We start from the raw sequence: 21741 nt of genomic DNA on the forward strand, positions 1-21741 counted from the left end.
CTGATCTCAAAATCAACCAATCAAATGTCGCCAATACTGCAGCTGCTGGAGAGCGGAAGTTTATGTACATGAGCACTGAAAACATGAGAATTTGAAACTTTCTTTGATTTTGCGTTTTCTGTGCATAGATTTTAGAAGCTAATGCCAATTTATGACAAACCTACCTCATTTTTTAATAAATGAATTTATTCAAAGTTTGTGACATTTTTAAAGTTCTGCATAGTCATTAAAAATGTCGAAGAAAAGGCCAACTGAAGCTTCTTGGGAAAGGTAAATTTTCACCAGTGTTCACACATCATACAATCACTTATGCATCAATAAGTTGTACACAACCGCATGTTGCTCAGGGAAGTATGTGGCTAGTGGACGCCTTAGTCCAACTAATTGTACTGCGTGACAAGATACTGTGCTATTTTGTGTCTGGGCAATATCCGGCCTCTACAAAAGCAAGATTCTGATCCAGAACAAAAATATCTCGGAGTCTAGCTTTGGCAGTCAATATATTTTGACAAGTAGTTGTCCCTGCAACATGCCACACGCCCAGTCAGTGCCACTTTTAGCAGATGCATTTGTTTTAGCAAACAGGACATGTTGGCTCCAAGACGTTTCTGCCCTTTTTCCACGAAATGTTTCAGATCTTTTATGACATTTAAAAAGCAATACATTACTTTAAATCGTTAAAAATACTAGTATACTATATTGATTGATGACACAAACAATTACGTCACTTTAATAATTTATTGATAATCCCTGTAATTTGAAATCACTAGTAAAGGCAAAAATTAAAGTTGAAGGTTATTTTTTCCAAAAAACAATTTTCTCATTTAAAGTTTATGTATCTCCTTGCTATCTATATATTGATTTTGAGTTTTTGCATAGAACAAGGAACTATTTGAAAGTAAACATTTAAATTGTCTGTCAAAAAGAAATTCATAACTATGTCAGCGATTTTGATGGTCCATTCTGTTGTTTATTAAGCATCATTGATCTTTTTCGGGATCTTATAACTCTAGTTCAGTATCTTAAGAGCCTTGCTGAGAGATTGACATTGCAAGAATTTTTATATTTGGGTAAAATTGGCCATTTTTTGACTGCTTAGTAGCAACCACTTTGAAAACATCAAAGGTAACTGAATTGGACTTTTAAAGCACAGTGCATGAGCTCGCACTGGCATCTGCTGAATTGAAATAATGAAACACGTTAAGTGAAAGTCTATTTTAAGTCAGTAAGTACAGTGCAGCTTTAATCTAGGTTTTGAAAATCTAAAAACCTAACTTAAACGGTGCTCTTGTTTTAAATACACTTAACAAAACTTATAACTGTGCAGTTTTTAAATGTGAATAACTTTTTTATTACTTGACATTTTTTACCCAAATTTTGGAATTCATCGTTTGAATGGTTTATTTTTAAAATGCTATATTCAGAAATAACGGTTATTTTTGTTGTGTGCGTTCATCCATGACATGTACATAAACAACAAAGTGCACATGAGGATGACAGGTTGGCGCTTAATGAAGTTATTATTGACCATCAAGGATTCTATTAAAATAAAGACATCCAAAAAACATAAATTTATTGCAGAATGTTTGCAATTGAAAGAAAAATGGCCGTCTAGAAGTTTTACGCAAGGGAATTTGCATTTAGGGCGCCCATTTTGAAAATAAATTTGCATAATATTTTCTCAAATAAACATATTGACTAAGTTTTTACTTTAAAATTAAAAACAAACTTTCTTGGTACTTTCATATTAATGAAAATATCGTGTTTGCATTGCTTTTAGTAACTGGGTACAACGCGTTACGGAGATCGACATAAACCAGTCTTTACTAAAATTCAATAAAGCAAATATTAGAATTACAGTGACATAATGCCCTGGAATTTATTGTAGTATTATACCCTATCGATGATTTATGTTTGTATTTTAGTGAAATCAAGAGATTTAGACCTTTTTGCACCCATTATAAACACGCATTTTACAGAAATGTGAAATTTGGTTTTCGCGCAATCTTGCACACTTCGCTATTTCTCAGTAAATACGAATCGCCCTGACATAAAAATCAATACCCAACATTGCACATATCTGTACTATATTTGGTTAAAATTTCAGAGACCTATCTTTATTAGTATCTGAGAAAATTTGATTTTTGTACGTGCACAGTTATAAGATTTGTTAAGTGTATATTTGCTAGTTGCTTGATTTTTCCATTAAAATTTGCATGTTAGAACTTAAATAAAGATTGTTATAATAACAATTTTTGTATGTATTACAGTGATGAAGATCTCCTAGGTGATGGATCAAGTGTCAGTGCTTTCTCATCTAAAATGGTAAATATCTTAACATCATGAAATTTTTTTTTCCATATAGCTTGTGTATATAGATACAAATGATGGAAATAATTATTTATCGTTTAGCCATCTAGAGGCAACTGAATATACCCATGTAACTAGTGTAGACTTAGATAAGCTGGCATAACATTCCTGTCTGTTCATGCTCTACACTGCTGCTCAGTCAATAGATCTATTTTTTAGAATTTTGCCTATAAATGACAAATGAGATTGTTTATATTGAAAGATTTACAAGTCCTTTTAAGATATTAAAGTGTGGTAACAGTTAATGATTTAAGGAATTTAGATTCAAAAGCTATGAGGTTCAAAGAGTCATCTTTTATTACATGATACCAATAGTTAAGATAGGAGAGAAGTGAGTATCACTCAAGTGGTTGATATAAGTCCAAATCTTTACAAAAATTATTGGTTTTAAATTAAAATTATCTTCAGATATTTAATTATGTATTTCCGTTTCTGCAAAAAGCTTTACAAGAAATTTGTAGAAACATTTGGCCAAATTGATAACCAAATATAATCTGCATGCTGTTTTCATGATTTATATTGGTGGAATAAATGCAATCTTTTTGTAAGGATACTTAAGATAGTCTTATACCATCTGTGTATCATAAATGATTTTCTTAACACCAAAGTTTTAATTATAAATAGATTGGCGATCCATATAATCGGTTGAAATGCTGTTAAAAATGGTTGTATTTTGAACCTGTACATTAAAATATCCCCCTTGACTTTTAGCCAAATCAGTTGTTTTTGTTGGCACATCTGTTGCCTTAGATAAAAATGAAATTCCTATATATCATCTGTGATTTATGAATTCTTTTCAGCAAGGAGATGTAACGATTGAAGATATTGATGAAGATGCTCTTCTGATGGAAGAAGAGGAAAAAAGCAACAATTTTTCCTTTCAGTAAGTAAAATATTTTAGATCTGTTCAGTATTACAATTCTGTTGGGTTTTTAGTTCACCTGTCACAAAGTGACAGGGTGAGCTTTTGTGATCGCTTTTCGTCCGGCGTCCGTCCGTCCGGCGTCCGTCGTCTGTCCGTAAACTTTTACTTTAAATGACATCTCCTCATAAACCACAAAGCCAATTTCATCCAAACTTCACAGGAATGTTCCTTTGGTGGTCACCTTTAAAAATTGTTCAAAGAATTTAATTCCATGCAGAACTCTGGTTGCCATGGCAACCTAAAGAAAAAACTTTAAATATCTTCTTTTAAAAAACCATAAGAGCTAGAGCTGAGATATTTGTCATGAAACATCTTCTAGTGAGTGTCTACCAAGTTTGTTCAAATAAAAGCCCTGGGGTTAAAATTGGCCCCGCCCGGGGGGGGGGTCATTGATTTTCCCTATATGCATATAGTAAAAACTTAAAAAATCTTCTTTTAAAGAACCCAAAGAGCTAGAGCTAAGATATTTAGCATGAAACATGTTCTAATGGGTGTCTACCAAGTTTGTTCAAATAAAAGCCCTTGGGTCAAAATTGGCCCCACCCCGGGGGGTCATTGATTTTCCCTATATGCATATAGTAAAAACTTAAAAAATCTTCTTTTAAAGAACTCAAAGAGCTATGGCTAAGATATTGAGCATCAAACATGTTCTAATGGGTGTCTACCATGTTTGTTCAAATAAAAGCCCTGGGGTCAAAATTGGCCCCGCCCCAGGGGGTCATTGATTTTCCCTATATGCATATAGTAAAAACTTAAAAGAATTTCTTTTAAAAAACCAAAAGAGCTATGGCTAAGATATTTAGCATGAAACATGTTCTAATAAGTGTCTACCAAGTTTGTTCAAATAAAAGCCCTGGGGTCAAAATTGGCATCGCCCCGGGGGTCATTGATTTTCCTTATATGTGTTTAGCAAAAACTTAAAAAATCTTCTTTGAAAAAACCCAAATAGCTAGAGTTAAGATATTAAGCATGAAACATCTTTTAGTGAGTGTCTACAATGTTTGTCCAAATAAAAGACCTGGGGTCAAAATTGGCCCCGCCCCGGGGGTCATTGATTTTCTTTATATGTGTATAGCAAAAACTTAAAATCTTCTTTGAAAAAACCCAAATAGCTAGAGTTTAGATATTAAGCATGAAACATCTTCTAGTAAGTGTCTACAAAGTTTGTTCAAATAAAAGCCCTGGGGTCAAAACTGGCCTGGCCCCAGGGGTGTCATTGTTTTTAACTATATGTGTATAGTAAAAACTTAAAAAAAAATCTTCTTTTAAAAAGCCCAATGAGCTAGAGCTTAGATGTTTAGCATGAAACATCTTCTTATGGGTGTTCTACCAAGTTTGTGCAAATAAAAGCCCTTGGGTTAAATTGGCCCTGCAACGATGGGGGGGGGGGTGGGGCTTGGGAGGCCTATATACAGGTGAGCGACCTCAGGGCCATCATGGCCCTCTTGTTTTCTTTTAAAAGCAATTTGTGATAAAAAAAAAACTTTAATCAAATACTACCTCAAAAAAAGTGACAATTTTTAAGCTATTACTTCTCTCTTTATTGGTTAAAATAAATTCAGAAAAGTATTGTGTATTTATCTGCTAAGTGCACTAAAGGTAGTTTTGTTACTTTTGTTTTGACATTTCCTAATCATTTCCTTCTTTTAGTAGACCCTTTTTGAAGTAAAAAATAATAAGTAATGACAATGACTGCTCTTAGGCATCAAAAATGACTGAAAACTAATATATTTGCTTTGAACATTAGTTGTTCCTTGAAAATTTCAGTTTTAAATAAATTTTTTGTCAAATGTATTACAATGATTGAAAATTTCAGTTTTAAGTTTATTGTTTGTCAAATATATTACAATGAATAAAAATTATTCTGCTTTGTTTAATTGAAAGTTTTATTGATAAGGTCCACAAAAGTTTTGGGTGTGTCATTTAGTTGCAAGTTTGTTCATTTGCCTGTCTCTCTGTGACATTTAAATACAGAACTTTATAGCAACTTCATGTACAGAATGATATCTTATTTACTATATGTTTTGGCGTCCATAGACTGCTACCCATGGAAAAGGTTGCAGGTCATTTCAGGCAAGGTGAAGGTCATTTACGTTAAAAAAAAGTATTTTGGATTAGGCAATGTTAAGGTCACTTATGCTAGATTAGGTTCACTTGCACTAAAAAGAGATTGGGCTTCATTTTATCATTTCTAGGCCATGTATTAAGTCTTCTTAAAGTAACAATGGAAGTTACTGATATTGTTATTGTTGTTGTTGTTGTAGAAGTCAAGATGAGATTATAGAAAGAGTTGACTTAGGTATATCCAGTGAAAACTGTGCTTTTGATGACACTGCCAACAGCCAGGTGAGTAACTTATTATAATGTTTCTAATCTTAAGATTTTTTTTCTAATTTGTACGACAAAAATATTTACTCAACCATGCCTTCTGTTATTTTATGCCAGTCCATTTGAGATAAAGAAGATTCATGGTCTTAGAATAGATAAATTTTATAAAGTGTACTTAATGCAATGATTTTAATATGAAACAAAATTTGGCTGGCAGCTTAAAATCACTCTTGATTACAATTGTTCCAAATTTATTTATACATGTAAAAGGCGATATTTCTTCTTTGTGATCATAATTTCTGCAAGCGTCTAGAGGTACTGCTCCAAACTGTCAAACTCCTAACAGTGATTACCTCCCTTGGCAGAATTGTAATCACTGCCTTCACAGACGTCACATGATGATGAAAGTCACATGACGTAACATCAAAATTCAAATATAAATATTGACCGTTACATAGAAAATCTAAGATCATTTTTCTCTTTCTGTTTTATTTTTAACTTTTTATGCCCCCACAAAGTGGGAGCATATAGCGTTGCACTTGTCTGTCCGTTCATACGTCTGTCTGTCCGTACGTCCCGAAATCTTGTGAACGCAACTCCTCTTAAACCGGATGGCAGATTTTGTTTAAACTTACAGGGATGAACAACCTTAGTGTGTAGATTGTAGTAAAGGAAGGAATTTTTGCTGCGACCAAATTTAACAGAATTATGGCCCTTTGTTGATTTTTTCACTATATACTATGTAAAAATTTTGTGAATGCAACTCCTTTAAAACCGGATGGCAGGTTTTGCTTAAACTTTCAGGGATGAACAACCTTTAATGTGTAGATGGTAGTAAAGGAAGGAATTTTTGCTGTGACCAAATTTAACAGAATTATGGCCCTTTGTTGATTTTTTCACTATATGACATATAGAAATTTTGTGAACTCAACTTCTCTTAAACCGGATGGCAGATTTTGCTTAAACTTCAAGGAATGAACAACCTTAATGTGTAGATGGTAGTGAAGGAAGGAATTTCTGCTGCGACCAAATTTAACAGAATTATGGCCCTTTGTTGATTTTTTCACTATATACTATGTAGAAATTTTGTGAACTCAACTAAAATTAAACCGGATGGCAGATTTTGCTTAAACTTCCAGGGATGAACAACCTTAATGTGTAGATGGTAGTAAAGGAAGGAATTTTTGCTGCAACCAAATTTAACAGAAATATGGTCCTTTGTTGATTTTTAGTTTTCAACTTGTGGCACATGTAGTCCAAAAAATATTTGACTTAGAGTCATAAGATTGACAGAACAGTGGTGTGTGGGGGCATCTGTGTCCTATGGACACATTTCTAGTTGTACCTGCGTTCGTGATAGTTTATCAAAAAAAGTGAGTTCATTAGATAATCTGTTACTTTCAGGAGCTTGATTATAATGATGAAGGTGAGGAGGCGCCAGAGTTAGAAGTTTATGATGACGAGATAGAAGACCCTTTGTTTGTTGGTGAACAGCCTAATGATACAACATGTATAGCTCAACCTTCACAAGTAAGTTGTTCATACAACAGTTTAGTCAGAATCTCCATGGCCATGGGACTAAGAGTCATTAGAGTATGAATTCTTTTAATGGCTTCCTTAAAGGTCCATTATGGTGCATATAAACTTTCCTTCTTAAGAAAAGGCAAATTTGAGTTTTATTATATTGAAACAAGTTTTGTTTTAGAGCATGCTAGATGTTTACCTGAAGAAAGTAGTATTCATTGTGAAATTATTTTGTCATAAATGTTGCAATATGTAAACAAAGTAGTATTAAGACTTCCCTATAAAATCACTTTATCGCTACTAATTGCCAAAATGCATCTAAAGAAGATGATAACCAACAATAAAAAGCTTTTGAGAAGTAAAACAAAAAGCATTTCTAGGGCAAAATGATCTTTCAAGTCACTAAGCTAGTAGTTATTGCTTTAGAGGCCAACAGAACAAAAGGGGACAGGTCAGGTATTCCACACATAATATGAAAAGTATATATCAAGAAGGATACCAACATAGAAACAAAATAAGAACAACAAAGCCCCCCCTCCCACCCCATCTCCACCCAATAATGCCTTAAAAATTTGTTTCAAATAGCTTAAAATGTTATCGGACAGTATCTAGTACTTCCAGTGTACTTTGTGATATAGAAAATACTGTAGTATACTGATACAAAACATTATTGTCTTGCATTATGATTTTACTTATACTAGTTGGATATCTTAAAAAAATTTCATTTTAGCCTATATCATACACACAAGAGAGCCACGCTGATGACGATGATGAGGAGGAAGAAGAAGATGATGAAGGGAATACGAAAAAAGATAGAGGACGATTTCAAACGGAGAGGAAAACTATATCACTTGTGTCAACACATACTAAATCATCAGACATTCCAGATAGTCTTGGTAAATAAAGAAATTATTTTGTTTAATTTCAGGTGTCAAACTTGGGGAAATCATTAATCGCAATCATCGATTTTTGAATCAATTGCATGACTGGTGTTCTGTATATAGATTATATTTCACTGAGAAAAGAGAAGTGTTGGGATAATATAGTAATTTCAGTTATATTTCAAATGAAATATTCTTTGTTTGTTTCTTTATATTCTAGTTTATATGTCGATTTTTATAGACCTTTGGTCATACCTGTGTGGCAGGTCCACCTCAATGACAATCATATTTCGAAACCCATTGTCATAGAGAAATTTTGCCTCATCTGATAATTGAACCAGGGACTCCCAGATTACAAATCCGATGCTCTCTCTATTGAGGCAATGAGCTAATGAATGAAATATGCAAAGCAATACATGTATTGTAAATTAAAATAATGCTGCATACTTTTAGAGGTTGTTCAGACTTTATTTCATGCGAGATAAAGGGATTCTTTCATTAGTATTTAGATTGCTAGTCTAAAGTAATATTTCAGTTGTAAACTGATTTTTGTATGTTTAATATTTTGTTTGTTGCTATTTTAGAAACTTTCGAACTGATTCATTTACAGTTTAGAACAAATTTTGTATTTCCTGTTTAGTTAACAATAAAATCATTACGCTATATTTGATCACAGAAATAACAAAAGAAATGCAAGAAGAAATAGATTCCTTTGAGAAACAGAAAGGTAGAGGAAAGTTTCATAACAAAGGACAACGTGGAGGTTTACGTACAAGGGGACAGCGTCAAATGGGTAATCAACAGCAGCAACATCAACAACAACAACATCAACAAAGATTTCAAGCGCCAATGAATAGGTTTTGATTTACTGTTTATGCAGATAAGGAAACTGCTCAGCTCATTTGTATATTATGTCTAATTGTAAAGCTAATTATTGCACTGCCCTAAAGAACTTGCATTGTTCAGCAAATTTATATGGAAGTTCTTACTTTACTGCCAAGAGCAATTTCTTACGGGGATAGATGGCCTTGTGGTAAAAGTGTATGTCATATAATACACAGATCATGGGTTCGAGCACTGCTAGGGTAGTAAAGTAATGAATACTCGTAACCATGTTTCCTTTTAGTACTGATTATTTTCAGCAAGTAAATTTTAGAGTGATTGAATAAAATTACTGCTTCAGTTTGTAATTTGTAAGATGAAAATATGTTTGAATTAATATAAACTTACACGAAGGACTTTTTGTCCTTGTACACTTATGATGATGTAGATTAAAACATATATTTTTTTAAAACTTTGTTTTTTCTTCAGAGGAGGTCCAAGACAAAGGGGTCCAAATTTTGGCAATAGATCTCCAATGTTTCAAGGTGCTAGAAATGCAAATCCCAACAACATGAGACCTAGAGGACCAAACAACATGATGAGGCCACAGGGACCACAGCAAGGTCAATTTCAACAAGGGCAGTTTCAGCAGGGGCAGTTTCAGCAAAGATTCAGCTCTCGCCAATTGGGACCAAGCCCTGGTATGAATAATGGAAGGCCAAGATTCCCACATGAAATGATGCAGCAGAGAGGCCATCGATCCAGCCAAGCTGGGCATGGTATTCAAATGCCACAACCCTTGCTGTCTTGTATGTATTAACATGTATATTTTTGTAGATTCATGCACTAAGTCTATAAAAACTAAAGTGAACTATGTAAACTATGTGTTGTTGACAACAATATTTTTAGTTTTTAATCAAATTAAACAGAAATATTTTGTATTTTTATGAAATCAAGACATCTCCTTTTTAAATAATCAAACGTTAACGCTACTATTCTACATGTATGTGTTTTGATATACAAGCCTATTTTTATTTTTTGTGCATATGCATTCTTTCTGGAGCTCTATTTCGATTTAATGTTGCTATCACCTTAGGTTAAAGGTTTTTAAATTACACTTGTTGGCTGACATTTGCCAGTAGAGTTGGACATTCAATGTGCAAGTTAAATTTTGCAAAAGACCGGCCTAGTATATTTTTAGTAAAAAAAACAAACATTAGCTATTTGAAAAATTTAGAATTAAACTTGCTGGTTAAGAACTAGCATTGACAATTTCGTACAGAAATATTAATTATTACCAGTAACTAATATTCTCAGAATTAAATTTAAATCAAAATTAAATACGAGTCTTAATCTGATTTGAGTTAAAAGTATTTCCATACTTTTCATTTTTACTGCATTTGCACAGTAAGAATGATGAATCAGAAAAAAGAGGGAAAGAATGATCTGAAATTTTGCACACATGTTATTGGTGTACTATACATCGTTATCAAATGGTATAAATAATTAAAAAAATATTTCCAGTCCTGTCATCATGTCAAAAAACCTCAGTGGAGTCCCTTTAAGAAAGTACAAAAATAAAGTCTTATAACCTGATTATCTATATTATTTTATATTCAGCTACACCACAGAATACCCAAGTTTACCAGGAGTCTCCCCAGTTTATCCAGCCTGTGGGGGAGCAGACCCAGTTTCATCAGCCCCAGCATAACCAGCCTCAGCACAGTCAACCCCAGCCCTTAATTCCCCTCAGTCAGCCCAGCAGTGGAGCAAATATACATGTAAACCCTAACTTTCAAGGGTCTCTGCCACCAGATATCCATTCTCAACATATACCTCAGAGTGCTCCACAGCCATTGTTTAGTCAACCACAACCAGTACAAAATGTAAGTAAAGTTAATCTATGAATAATGCATGTTTCAAAACAGAGTTAGATAGAGTTTTATTACAAGATTATTGATAAATATCTCTTAATCCTGAAGTTAATCTTTTACCTCTACACCCCTGCTTTCTACCAAGGTTGTAATTTAGGCTTCAAATGTGTTAAGAGAATTTTTCTTTTGCCTAATGTAGTTAAAACTTTGGTAGAAAAAAAAGTCTGGGAACATTTGTACAAAAGATTAAGCACCTGCCATTCAGTAATAACAAGTGTATAAAAAATATGCAAACTCTAACATTATTAATAAAAATGTTTCCATGATCAGTTTCAGACTGGTAACCAGGCATGGATGGGTCAGACACAACACTCCATGCCAGCACAAGTGAACTACACATCCTCGCCCCACCCATCACAAGTACAACAACAACAACATCAGATGATGGCTACTGGACAGAGACCAGGAATACTTGGCTCGCCACCTCAAGGTCTAATGCAGCATCGACCACAGCATCAAGGTGAGAGAATCTTTGCAAAACCTAAACTTATCAGTTTTAGATTTTAACCACAAGTATATGAGCCGCGCCATTACAAAACCAACATAGTGCGTTTGTGACCAGCATGGATCCAGACCAGCCTGCGCATCGGCAAAGTCTGATCAGGATCCATGCCAGTTTCTCTACTTGTAATAGGGTTTGTAACAGCATGGATCCTGATCGATCAGACTGCAAATGTGCAGGCTGGTCTGGATCCATGCTGGTCACAAACACACTATGTTGGTTTTGTCATGGTGCGGCTCAATTATCAAGAATTTATGAAAGGGTAGTAATTAGATCATTTCCCATTATCTTTCTGATGGAAATATTGTGACTTTTAAAAGAAAAAATATTATATCTTTTTCCATATTCATCACTACTGTATTTGCCTCAAAATCTCAGAATGTGCATACATTATACTGAAGTGAAATAAAGATACAAAAATATGTTGATTGATATCTGTGCTTTCAGGAAATGCTCCGCCACAGCCTCATAATGTTAACCAAGGACAGCCTAGACAAATGTTTAACAATCAACAATACCAGCCCCGCCCCCAGAAGTCCAACGTCAGACCAGTTACACAACGTCTCGGCCCACAGGAGCCTAATGTTAGACCAGTTACACAACGCCTTGGACCTCAGCAGTCAAATGTTAGACCAGTAACTCAACGTCTAGGTCAGGTACCTGGTCTAAATCAAGGCCCACAGAACCCAACACAACAAACAAGGCAGCCAAGACCTTTTGTAAATCAAAACCCGAGAGGTCCAAGACCAGCCAATCAAAATAGAGCGCAGTTAACACAAATGAGGCCAAGGGGGCCTTCACCGGGAGCAAGAAACCCGCAGATGGGACAGCCTCGCTTTCAGGTATAGAAATTATTGAACACACAGCAATATGAAAAGTGCTATATATTCCACTTTATTATATCTTTAAACTCTATTTACTTACATTTGAATTTCTATATATCTGATTATGAGAAGTTGACTTTTTCGGCCATTTGTTCTGTGACGTCCATTTGTTGTTGTTAGCCACTTGAAAATGTAAATGGCTGGAAATTTGTCAGTTAATTCAGCCACTTTAATTTGTTGATGTCTTGAAGTTTTTGTGCAAATCCCCATGACTGCCACTTACCAAAGCTGTACTGAATATGATTGTTGATTATGTACATTACTGGCATGTAGTGCTTAAGCCTTAATACCGTCTATAATTTTTTTTGGCAAGGTGTCATTGGCTGAATGGATAAGGTTGATAATAGTGGGTTCAAAACCCATTAGAGACATTGATTTTGTTTCATGTGATTTATTGATGAATCTAGCTTCAGAATAGGTGATTTTGCTGGAACAGATATTCATAGAGGGGCACTTATGTGATTTCCATTGGTAAAGCTGAAAATTCAGAAAATGACCTGCATGGTCCCAATTTGATTTAGTCAGTTTAATCATTCTTAAAGCTGGAAGTGTTGGTTTAAACCTTTTAAAAGCAAGTTTTTGTTTTTAGAGCAAAAAGCTATGATACTCAAAACTTTGTACTGGTTGGTTGGAGAGAATGTCTATAAGCTTTTAGATCCTGACGGGGTCAAACTTAAAATGCCATATATTATACTATATGCTGGAGGTCCATTATGCATAATATCTTTCTGACCTGAACCTTCTTCCGGCATCTCCACAAAAAATATGTTTAAGAGTTAAGAAATGTAAAAGACTAATAGGAAATCTTCAAAGAATCATTATTTGATATGATAAAATTTCATATTTCATGAAATGTTATGTTGCCTTATTTTCAGGCGCCTCAAGTTCTGTCATCAGGGCAAGGCCAAGGTTTTAATCCCAAACCGGTTAATCTAGTGAGCCCTGTGAAGAAGGAACAAGAGATTGATCCAGAAAAAGCCAGAAAGATACAGGAGCTAGAGGAAAAGAAAAGGCAAAGGTACATATAGATGTTATTTATATACACAGATAGCCTAGCAGTCAATATAGTACATGTATATCTAAAGTATATTTACATCTACAATACACAGTATACATTAAATGAGTTTAACTTTTTTACTATCAACAACTATGTAAAAATATGGCTATAATGATTAAAGAAAAAAGTCTCATAATTACAGCCACTTTCGGGACCAAGGAGAAAGGGATTATTATCAAGTACAGACATTTAGTTCACATTGTACTAGTATTAGAGTACATAAAACTAAAATGTTCTCTCATGAGTTATTCATATTTCCAACTCTATATGACTATGATTAACTTTAAAAGGAATTAGGTAAATGAAAAATAGAAGTATATATTTCACTGCTTTATATAGAAGATAATGTTTTGTATTGATAGAGCTGAAAGGTTCAAGGACAATGTTCCAGTGAACGAAGCAAATCTCGTCAACAAAAAAGTTATAATATCAAGGGCACAGAAACGACCATCAGGGGACCCTCCCAAGGAATCTGAGGAAGTCTCGCCTGCTAAGACGATTAAAATAGAAAGATTAGGAAGTAATATAACTGTCAAAGAAGAAATTAAAACTGAAGCTGAGGAGGTAATTGAAAAGTTTATTCTGGAAACATACTAACCGTTATTCTCACTGTGTATACCATTATTAACCTTTTTCATGTTGGCTATTAACATTGTACAATATGTTTAATGCTAAATAAAATTTATGTTATATTATGTTAGATAAAACAGGTGATAAATAAGTTCTGTTCAAGATTAATTTTTGGCAACTTTGTAGTATCTGGATATTCTTTCATTTGTAAAGGTTATGCATGCTTTAATTTTATCCAGATTTGTTGTATAATACTTTGTGTTTCACATTAAGCTTAGTTATACCTCTCAAACCATTGCCAGATCTGAAAACATCAGTGTGTCTATGATGCATGTATCATGCAAGTAGTAATCCTTGTATCATCCCTAAATTTTACAGTCTGTCTGCGCAGCTCAATAGGCAGCATCTGATTTGTAATCTAAGAGGTCACAGGTTTGATCCTCAGACACAGCATTATTTCTCCATGACAATTGATCTCGGACATTGAGTCTAATTATCATTTTTCTCTCAACCCTGATTCAGAAATCATGTAGGGTTAGTAGTCAGTCACTTAAAGAAAAATTTTTAATTATTGGTTAATTCTCCAGAAATGCAGATAAAGGGGACTGGCTACCAAGATATGACCAAAATGTATCAAAATCAATGTTAAGAAAAACAGCAAAGTTTTATTTGGTACCATTTAGGGTATGAAATAAATACTGTGCTCCTCTTAGTTTACGGTACTTAACACTTTAAAAAAGAAAAGAAAACAATCAATGAACCTATGGTACCAAAAACTGTCATATACTGTAACATTAGGCATTTTTATACTATATGACACAAGGAAACAACAATATATTCAATCAAAATTAGTTGAAATGGGCCAGATGTAGACCATGTGTCAGCCATTTTGAATAATGTCATCATTTAAATTGCGGTAAATGGTGTTACTCTATAGTTTTTTCATGTTTCAGTTAAAATTTCTACATGGTATACTGCTCAATTTTAAATATCAAAACAATTTTACTTTGTGACTCAAAATTTATTTTTTCAACAAACAAGAACATTTAGAAAATGATGATTGTTTCCAATGTACACAAACATTTTATTGACTATTGTAGCTTTTTGCAGAAATTTGTAAAATGTTGTTCTGTTTTATGTAAAAATCTAGAGATTTGAAAATATTTTGCACAAAAACTTTGTTGTTTAGGCAATGTTAGGTTTATGAATAAATTATATCAATTTTGACAAATTTTAACACTGCTCACATGGAAATATGCCATCTCCGTGAACTAAGTGATGATGCGGAATTAGTGATTTTGAGTATATGTTTTGAACTTCGATTCAATTTCATTTAACAACAAAGTTATGGCCATTGATAAGTTGAAAAGATTTGAAAGATTGGATCATTATGTTTTATTCTACATGTATTTTCTTTTAAATGAAATATGTAATACTAACATAGGAAATGGATGCTGATACGGCATTGAAAAAAGCATTGGAGGAACAGAAACGTCGCAGAGACCTTATACTTAAAGCCAAAGAGGCCAAAAGACTTTTGCTCGCTAGCAAACGAAGACAAAATCTAGTCGTCAAGCTGGCACAAGAAGGTATAAAACATTCATTATTCCAACTTCTTTAGAAAGTCCATAAGGAATATGAAAATTGCAATATTAAAGTCTATCGAACATCCCAAGATTCATGGGCAAATTTGTTATGTTAACTTTAAAGGTTATATTTAAAAGGAGTGTTGTACTATAACATTCAGTTGCAGGACTGGAACTAAAGTGGCTTCAAAATCTGGCCAATTAATAATAGTAAGGAGAGAGATGTCTTAGTTAAGGACAAATATTGCCTTGTTAAAGAGTGAGGTGCCACAACCAAGGAATCATAAGCTTCAGCCCTGTGAGGGTCAATTCCATGTTTCTTTATATGAAACCAATATTGGTTAGCAGAAGGAAACAGATTTGAGAGTGTTTAAATGAGTCCAAGTCTGCTTCATAATTTAGCATGTAATAAATTTTTTATGCAAAACCAAATAAATAAAAGTTTTGTATTTTTATTTCACATCTACTCATACTGTTAACTTTAGTTTTCTTCGTTTTCTTATTTTAAGGGAAAACTTTAGCAGATGTGAAATCACCAGCCAGTGGTAATGAATCTTCAGGTGTGAATCAAAACAATCCTAGTCAAGTACAGCATTTTCAAGGTCATCAATTGCAAGGTAAAGGTCAACAGTATAATCAAGGTCAACATATGCATATGCAAGGTTATGAAGGCCAAGGACATATGCATAACCAACAGCAGGGTGTTCAACAGCAACAGTTTAATACAAATATACCTAAAAGAGGTATGAATAGAGGTCATATATCAAATAGAGGTCATATGTCAAATAGAGGTCAAAATGTGAACAGAGGTCAAGGTATAAGACCTCAAGGACAACCCATTAGTGTTTTAGGTCAAAGTCAACCGACAATGTCTTCTCATCAAGTTGGCCGAGGTCGTGGAAATGTCAAAGGTCGTGGTGTGCCAAAACAAAGTAATATTGTACAATTACAACAAGTAGAACTACATGAGAATATTGATTATGAAAGTTATGACAGTCAATTTGGAACTGAAAGTTCCGGAAACAGGACAGTATTACCACTATCAATGGGATCCCGTCAAGTGGTGGGGATGAATAGTATGGGGGCATCGTCACAGGTAACTCCAGAGAGGAAAGTCATGGAGAAAAAAGAAGTTTTTTCACCACAAAGGGTAGGTTTTTTTTTGTCAATTATAGATAGAGGTTATTTAATGACTGTATGTTTGATACAAATTATATTACGTGAGTCACTGAAAAGCATAATGCCAACAATTAGCTATGTATGTAATGCAAATATCTCATCAAAATCTATATGCGCGGCTGGGCTGCTCCATTTTAGTAGAGGCGTAAAAGCTGCACATTAATATTTGTTGATAAATTTTTCTTAGTGATACAAAGGAGAACTTGTTTCTGTAACATCTTGTCCCGCACTACTGGAAGTTAGAATCTTGACAACGGTAAAGTTAAAGGAGCTCCACTGAGGTCAAACTGCCTAAATATATATAATTTTAAATGATTACATGTATCAAGTGAAATACTTTAATAGAAAAATCTGCAAAGGAAAATAAAGACATTTACTCCGAATTAAATTCAATATTGATTTTTAGCTCGACTTTTCTATGAAAAGGGGAGCTATCCTACTCGCCCCGGCGTCGGCGTCGGCGTCGGCGTTAGCGTTGGCGTCACACCTTGGTTAAGTTTTTCGTACCACCCCACTTTATTTCAGAAGTATTACAAGTATGGCTTTGAAACTTACCATACTTGTTCACCATCATAACCTCCATCTACAGACAAGAGTACATAACTCTGTCAAGGTTTTTGACAGAATTATGGCCCTTTTTTGACTTAGAAAGTGTATTGAGCTTGGTTAAGTTTTTTGTAACCACCTCACTTTATTTCAAAACCATTGGAGGTATTGCTTTGAAACTGACCATACTTGTTTACCATCACGACCTTCATCAACAGACAAGAGGACATAACTCTGTCAAGGTTTTTGACAGAATTATGCCCTTTTTGACTTAGAAAATACATTGAATATGGGTAAAATCCACTTATTGCCTTAACCCTTTGAGATATTGCTTTGAAACTTTTAATGCTATTTCACATCATTACCCCCATCTGTACGCAAGAGAAGGTAACTCTGTCAAGGATTTGTTTTAAAAATTAAGGCCTTTTATCGACTTAGAATCTTGGTTAAGTTTTTAGTACCAGTCCACTTTTTGACTGAACTGTTTGAGATATTAATTTGAAAGTTGGAATACTTGTTTACAATCATGATTCCCAAACATGTCCAGGAGAAGGTAATTCTGTCAAAGATTTTATTTTAATTATGGCCCTTAACTGTCAATGTTTTGTATTATAGGCAAGCACTAAAAAACTTAAAAAATCTAAAAAAATTCATTCCTATCCACTTGTTCACTTTACCATAAATTATGTCATAATAAAATAATTCTTCACTAAATATCTTAATGCTCATGGCCATTGTTCACTTTAAAAATACAGAGATTCTTGTATTGCCTTTTACTGCAAAAACTTTTTTTATTGGCAAGCAATAAAAAAGTCGAGCGCGCTGTCTTACGGACAGCTCTTGTTTTGTGAGATTCTCATCCGGATTTGAGTGAAAAGTGTTGCAATACTTTTCATTTTTGTGCCATTTTGCACCATAAAAAAAGATTAATTCTGAGAAAACTGGGTGTGAGATTGGTCTGAAAATTTGCACACAAGTTACTGGTTCTGACCTACATCATATGGTACACAAATATCGCAAATATTTCCAGTCCCATCATGTTAAAAAACCTCCGTGGAGTCCTTTTAAGCTGAATGTATCAAACCAGCGAACAGAAGGTTTGTTGCTGCCTACATAAGCATAGAATAATGTATAGAAGGGCACTTCAGTTTTCAATCATAAGTTAAAAAGTCATTGTCATTCAATCAGTGTAACAAGATAGCATTTAAAGAATATTTACCATGAACAAGTTTGGAAGGGTATAGAATTTACAGTTTTCAGTTCCCTGCTGTATTGCGTTATTAAGATAACTTTAAACTTTTCACCATGTTGTCCCAAATTCATGAACTGCAGAATAATGCAGGAAGAGGTTTTTTTTCCCACAAAATAATGATCATGTGAATATAAAGTGCGTATATGACTCAAGTGTTGTGTGAAGGACCTAATCAGAGAAAAATGATAATGTCTGTTCTTATTTTTCAGAGGATTGTACTGGATTCTAAACAGTCATCTTCAGTATTAATTAAAGATTTACCAGTCAAAGTTGATCTGGGAAAGATAAGCAAACGATGTTCAGAGTATGGTAAAACTAAGGTAAGTGAAACAAGAGCAGTCTTGAGAATCTGACAATATTTTTGTACTTTTATTTGGTTTCATTGATTTTATGGGAAAACTTATGAAAGTGATTTAAGAATTTTGTTGCACTGGTAAAGAAATACTGCATGAGTATTTCCTTTATTGCTTAGTCTGTTGAAAGTATTAAAGAGAAATAGCATTAAAACAACTGTTATTAGAGATTTTATAGGTTTGCTCTTGTACATCCATCTGTTTAAACAGAGAATGGGTGCAATCGCTTAACCATATAAAACATAAACAAAACAAAAGTGCCATGTCTAGGTATCGGGCTGTCCATCTGTAAACAGATGTCCTTGTTTATTTTTAGCATGTCGGTTTTGAAGTAAAAGTAGAGCTTTTATGATCGCTACAGTGTCATTGTTATTGTTCATCATTAAAACTTAGAATTCACTAATAAATCTGATAAAGTGTAGCATAACAGAAAATCCAATTGGTAGAAAGTTTCAAAAGGGAAAAATGATAAATAAAAGGGAATAATGATAACACACAACCTTTAAATATTTTTACATTTTGTCAGGTGTTCAACTATAAAGCAGAAGAAAAAAGTATAGTGGTACAATTCAGTAGTCCAGCAGAGGCTGCTGCTTTCCTCAACAAAAGTTTCAGGTAACTGATGTCTAATTTTATTGAAAAATTGATAATTTTTGCCCCATAAAAATGATAATAAAAAATAATGTAAAATGAAAAAAAATGTGAAAACTGTATTTTAGGCAGGTACTTCTGTTTCATATACATGTACTAGTAAATTTATGGCAATATGAAATGCATTTTCATGTTTATGGTTGAGATAGTAAATTTATGTCAGCATGAAGTACATTTTAGGTTTATAGATTATGTAGTAATAATATATGCCAACTTAAATTACATTTTAGATTTATGGTTGATACAGTAATTATATATCAACATTACATTTTAGGTTCATGGTTAATATAGTAATTATATGCCAACTTGAATTACAGTTCTTGTTTATGGTTAATATAGTAATCATATCCCATCTTCATTTACATTTTAGGGTTATGGTTAAAGAGTAATTGTATGCCAACTTGAATTACATTAATGATTTTAGGTTTATGGTTAATATAGTAATTATATGTCAACTTTAATTACATTTTAGGTTTATGGTTAATATAGTAATTATATGCCAACTTGAATTACATTTTAGGTTTATGCTTAACATAGTAATTATATGCCAACTTGAATTACATTTTAGGTTCATGGTTAATACAATAATTATATGCCATCATTGCATTATACTTTCAGGTTTATGGTTGATATGAACTATTGTAATGCTGTTGCAATACCAGATAATTACGTTTGATGATGACAGTAGAAGGTTTCCAAATACAGATAGGATATAGGATAAAGAAGAAGTTAATTCATTGTAAATGATGAACTGTCATGTTTGTTAAATGGATTAAGAAATTTGACAGGACATTTACAGATGAAAGTGTTGTGGAAATGCTCAGCAGTTACCAAATGAAATGGATAGCTGCTTCGTTCTTTTGAAGAATATTAAAAGTGATCTTTATATGTTAACAATATCAGTAAAAATCATATTTAAAGGAATTGGAGACAAAGGATAAGAATTAAAGCAAAATATAATGAATTGTTAGAAAGTATGAATTTGACTAAAAATGCTTTATAATTGTCTGAGTTTTGAAATAGTTAAGAACTTGAAGATATAGTATAAATATTTGAAAATACTGTAAGAAAATGTGATATTTTATACAGTAATGCAAAAAATATAAAAATTACAGAGACCAGACATACGTAAAACTTTTAGATACTAGTTTTACTGCATTCAGCCAGGAAACATTTGAAACATGATAAAATTGTAGTACAGTGTTCAGTCAGGAAACAGTTTGAAGGCGTAACAAATTGTGGTACTATATTTTGCCAGGAGACAGTTGGAAAATTTTAGGCATTGTGGTACTGCATTCAGTCAGGAAATAGTTGGAATGTTTTACATATTGTGGTACTGCATACAGTCATGAATTAATTAGAAAGTTTAACATATTTTGATACTGCATTCAGCCAGGAAACATATGGTACTACATTAAGCCAGGAAACAGTTGAAATGTTGAACATATTGTGATAATGCATTCAGTCATGGGACAGTTGAAACATTTTATTTATGCTACTGCATTCTAACAGGAAACATTTCCAAGGTTTAACATATTGTGGTACTACATTCAGTCAGGAGTTTAACGTATTGTGGTACTGCATTCAGTCAGGAGTTTAACATATTGTGGTACTGCATTTATTCCGGAGTTTAACATATTGTGGTACTGCATTCAGTCAGGAGTCTAACATATTGTGGTACTGCATTCAGTCAGGAGTCTAACATATTGTGGTACTGCATTCAGTCAGGAGTCTAACATATTGTGGTACTGCATTCAGCCAGGAGTCTAACATATTGTGGTACTGCATTCAGTCAGGAGTCTAACATATTGTGGTACTGCATTCAGTCAGGAGTTTAACATATTGTAGTACTGCCTTCAGCCAGGAGTTTAACATATTGTGGTACTGCATTCAGCCAGGAGTCTAACATATTGTGGTACTGCATTCAGCCAGGAGTTTAACATATTGTGGTACTGCATTCAGTCAGGAGTCTTACATACTGTGGTACTGCATTCAGCCAGGAGTTTAACATATTGTGTACTGCATTCAGTCAGGTGTTTAACATATTGTGGTACTGCATTCAGTCAGGAGTTTAACATATTGTGGTACTGCATTCAGTCAGGAGTCTAAAATATTGTGGTACTGCATTCAATCAGGAGTCTAACATATTGTGGTACTGCATTCAGTCAGGAGTCTAACATATTGTGGTACTGCATTCAGCCAGGAGTTTAACATAGTGTAGTACTGCCTTCAGCCAGGAGTTTAACATATTGTGGTACTGCATTCAGTCAGGAGTCTTTCATATTGTGGTACTGCATTCAGTTGGTGTCTAACATACTGTGGTACTGCATTCAGTCAGGAGTCTAACATATTGTGGTACTGCATTCAGTCACGAGTC

The 21741-nt window shown here is 33.6% G+C and overlaps 1 protein-coding gene across 1 annotated transcript; it reads left to right on the plus strand.

Annotated features, from left to right (window-relative positions):
• Positions 1-61: 61 nt before the first annotated feature.
• On the plus strand, positions 62-21213 carry LOC132737734 (RNA-binding protein 33-like). Its single transcript, XM_060725071.1, has 18 exons — positions 62-270; positions 2271-2325; positions 3171-3253; positions 5560-5641; positions 7028-7153; positions 7878-8043; positions 8705-8885; positions 9340-9659; positions 10471-10736; positions 11055-11244; positions 11734-12128; positions 13046-13188; positions 13590-13791; positions 15242-15386; positions 15893-16533; positions 18570-18680; positions 19240-19328; positions 19983-21213. The coding sequence occupies exons 1-18, from the start codon at positions 233-235 to the stop codon at positions 20038-20040; spliced, it is 3291 nt and encodes a 1096-aa protein (XP_060581054.1). The 5' UTR covers positions 62-232; the 3' UTR covers positions 20041-21213.
• The last annotated feature ends 528 nt before the right edge of the window (positions 21214-21741 follow it).

The sequence above is a fragment of the Ruditapes philippinarum genome, unplaced genomic scaffold (assembly GCF_026571515.1).
Source record: "Ruditapes philippinarum isolate M1 unplaced genomic scaffold, ASM2657151v2 ctg1266_1_1_1_1, whole genome shotgun sequence".
NCBI classification, from domain to species: Eukaryota; Metazoa; Mollusca; class Bivalvia; order Venerida; family Veneridae; genus Ruditapes; species Ruditapes philippinarum.

What these genes read in the sequence shown, in the direction of transcription:
- LOC132737734 (XM_060725071.1), top strand. Translation starts at nt 233, where the DNA reads ATGTCGAAGAAAAGGCCAACTGAAGCTTCTTGGGAAAG. An exon ending in ATGACACTGCCAACAGCCAG is followed by an intron (nt 5,642 to 7,027) that starts GTGAGTAACTTA and finishes TGTTACTTTCAG; the next exon opens with GAGCTTGATTATAATGATGA. An exon ending in CGTCAAGCTGGCACAAGAAG is followed by an intron (nt 15,387 to 15,892) that starts GTATAAAACATT and finishes TCTTATTTTAAG; the next exon opens with GGAAAACTTTAGCAGATGTG.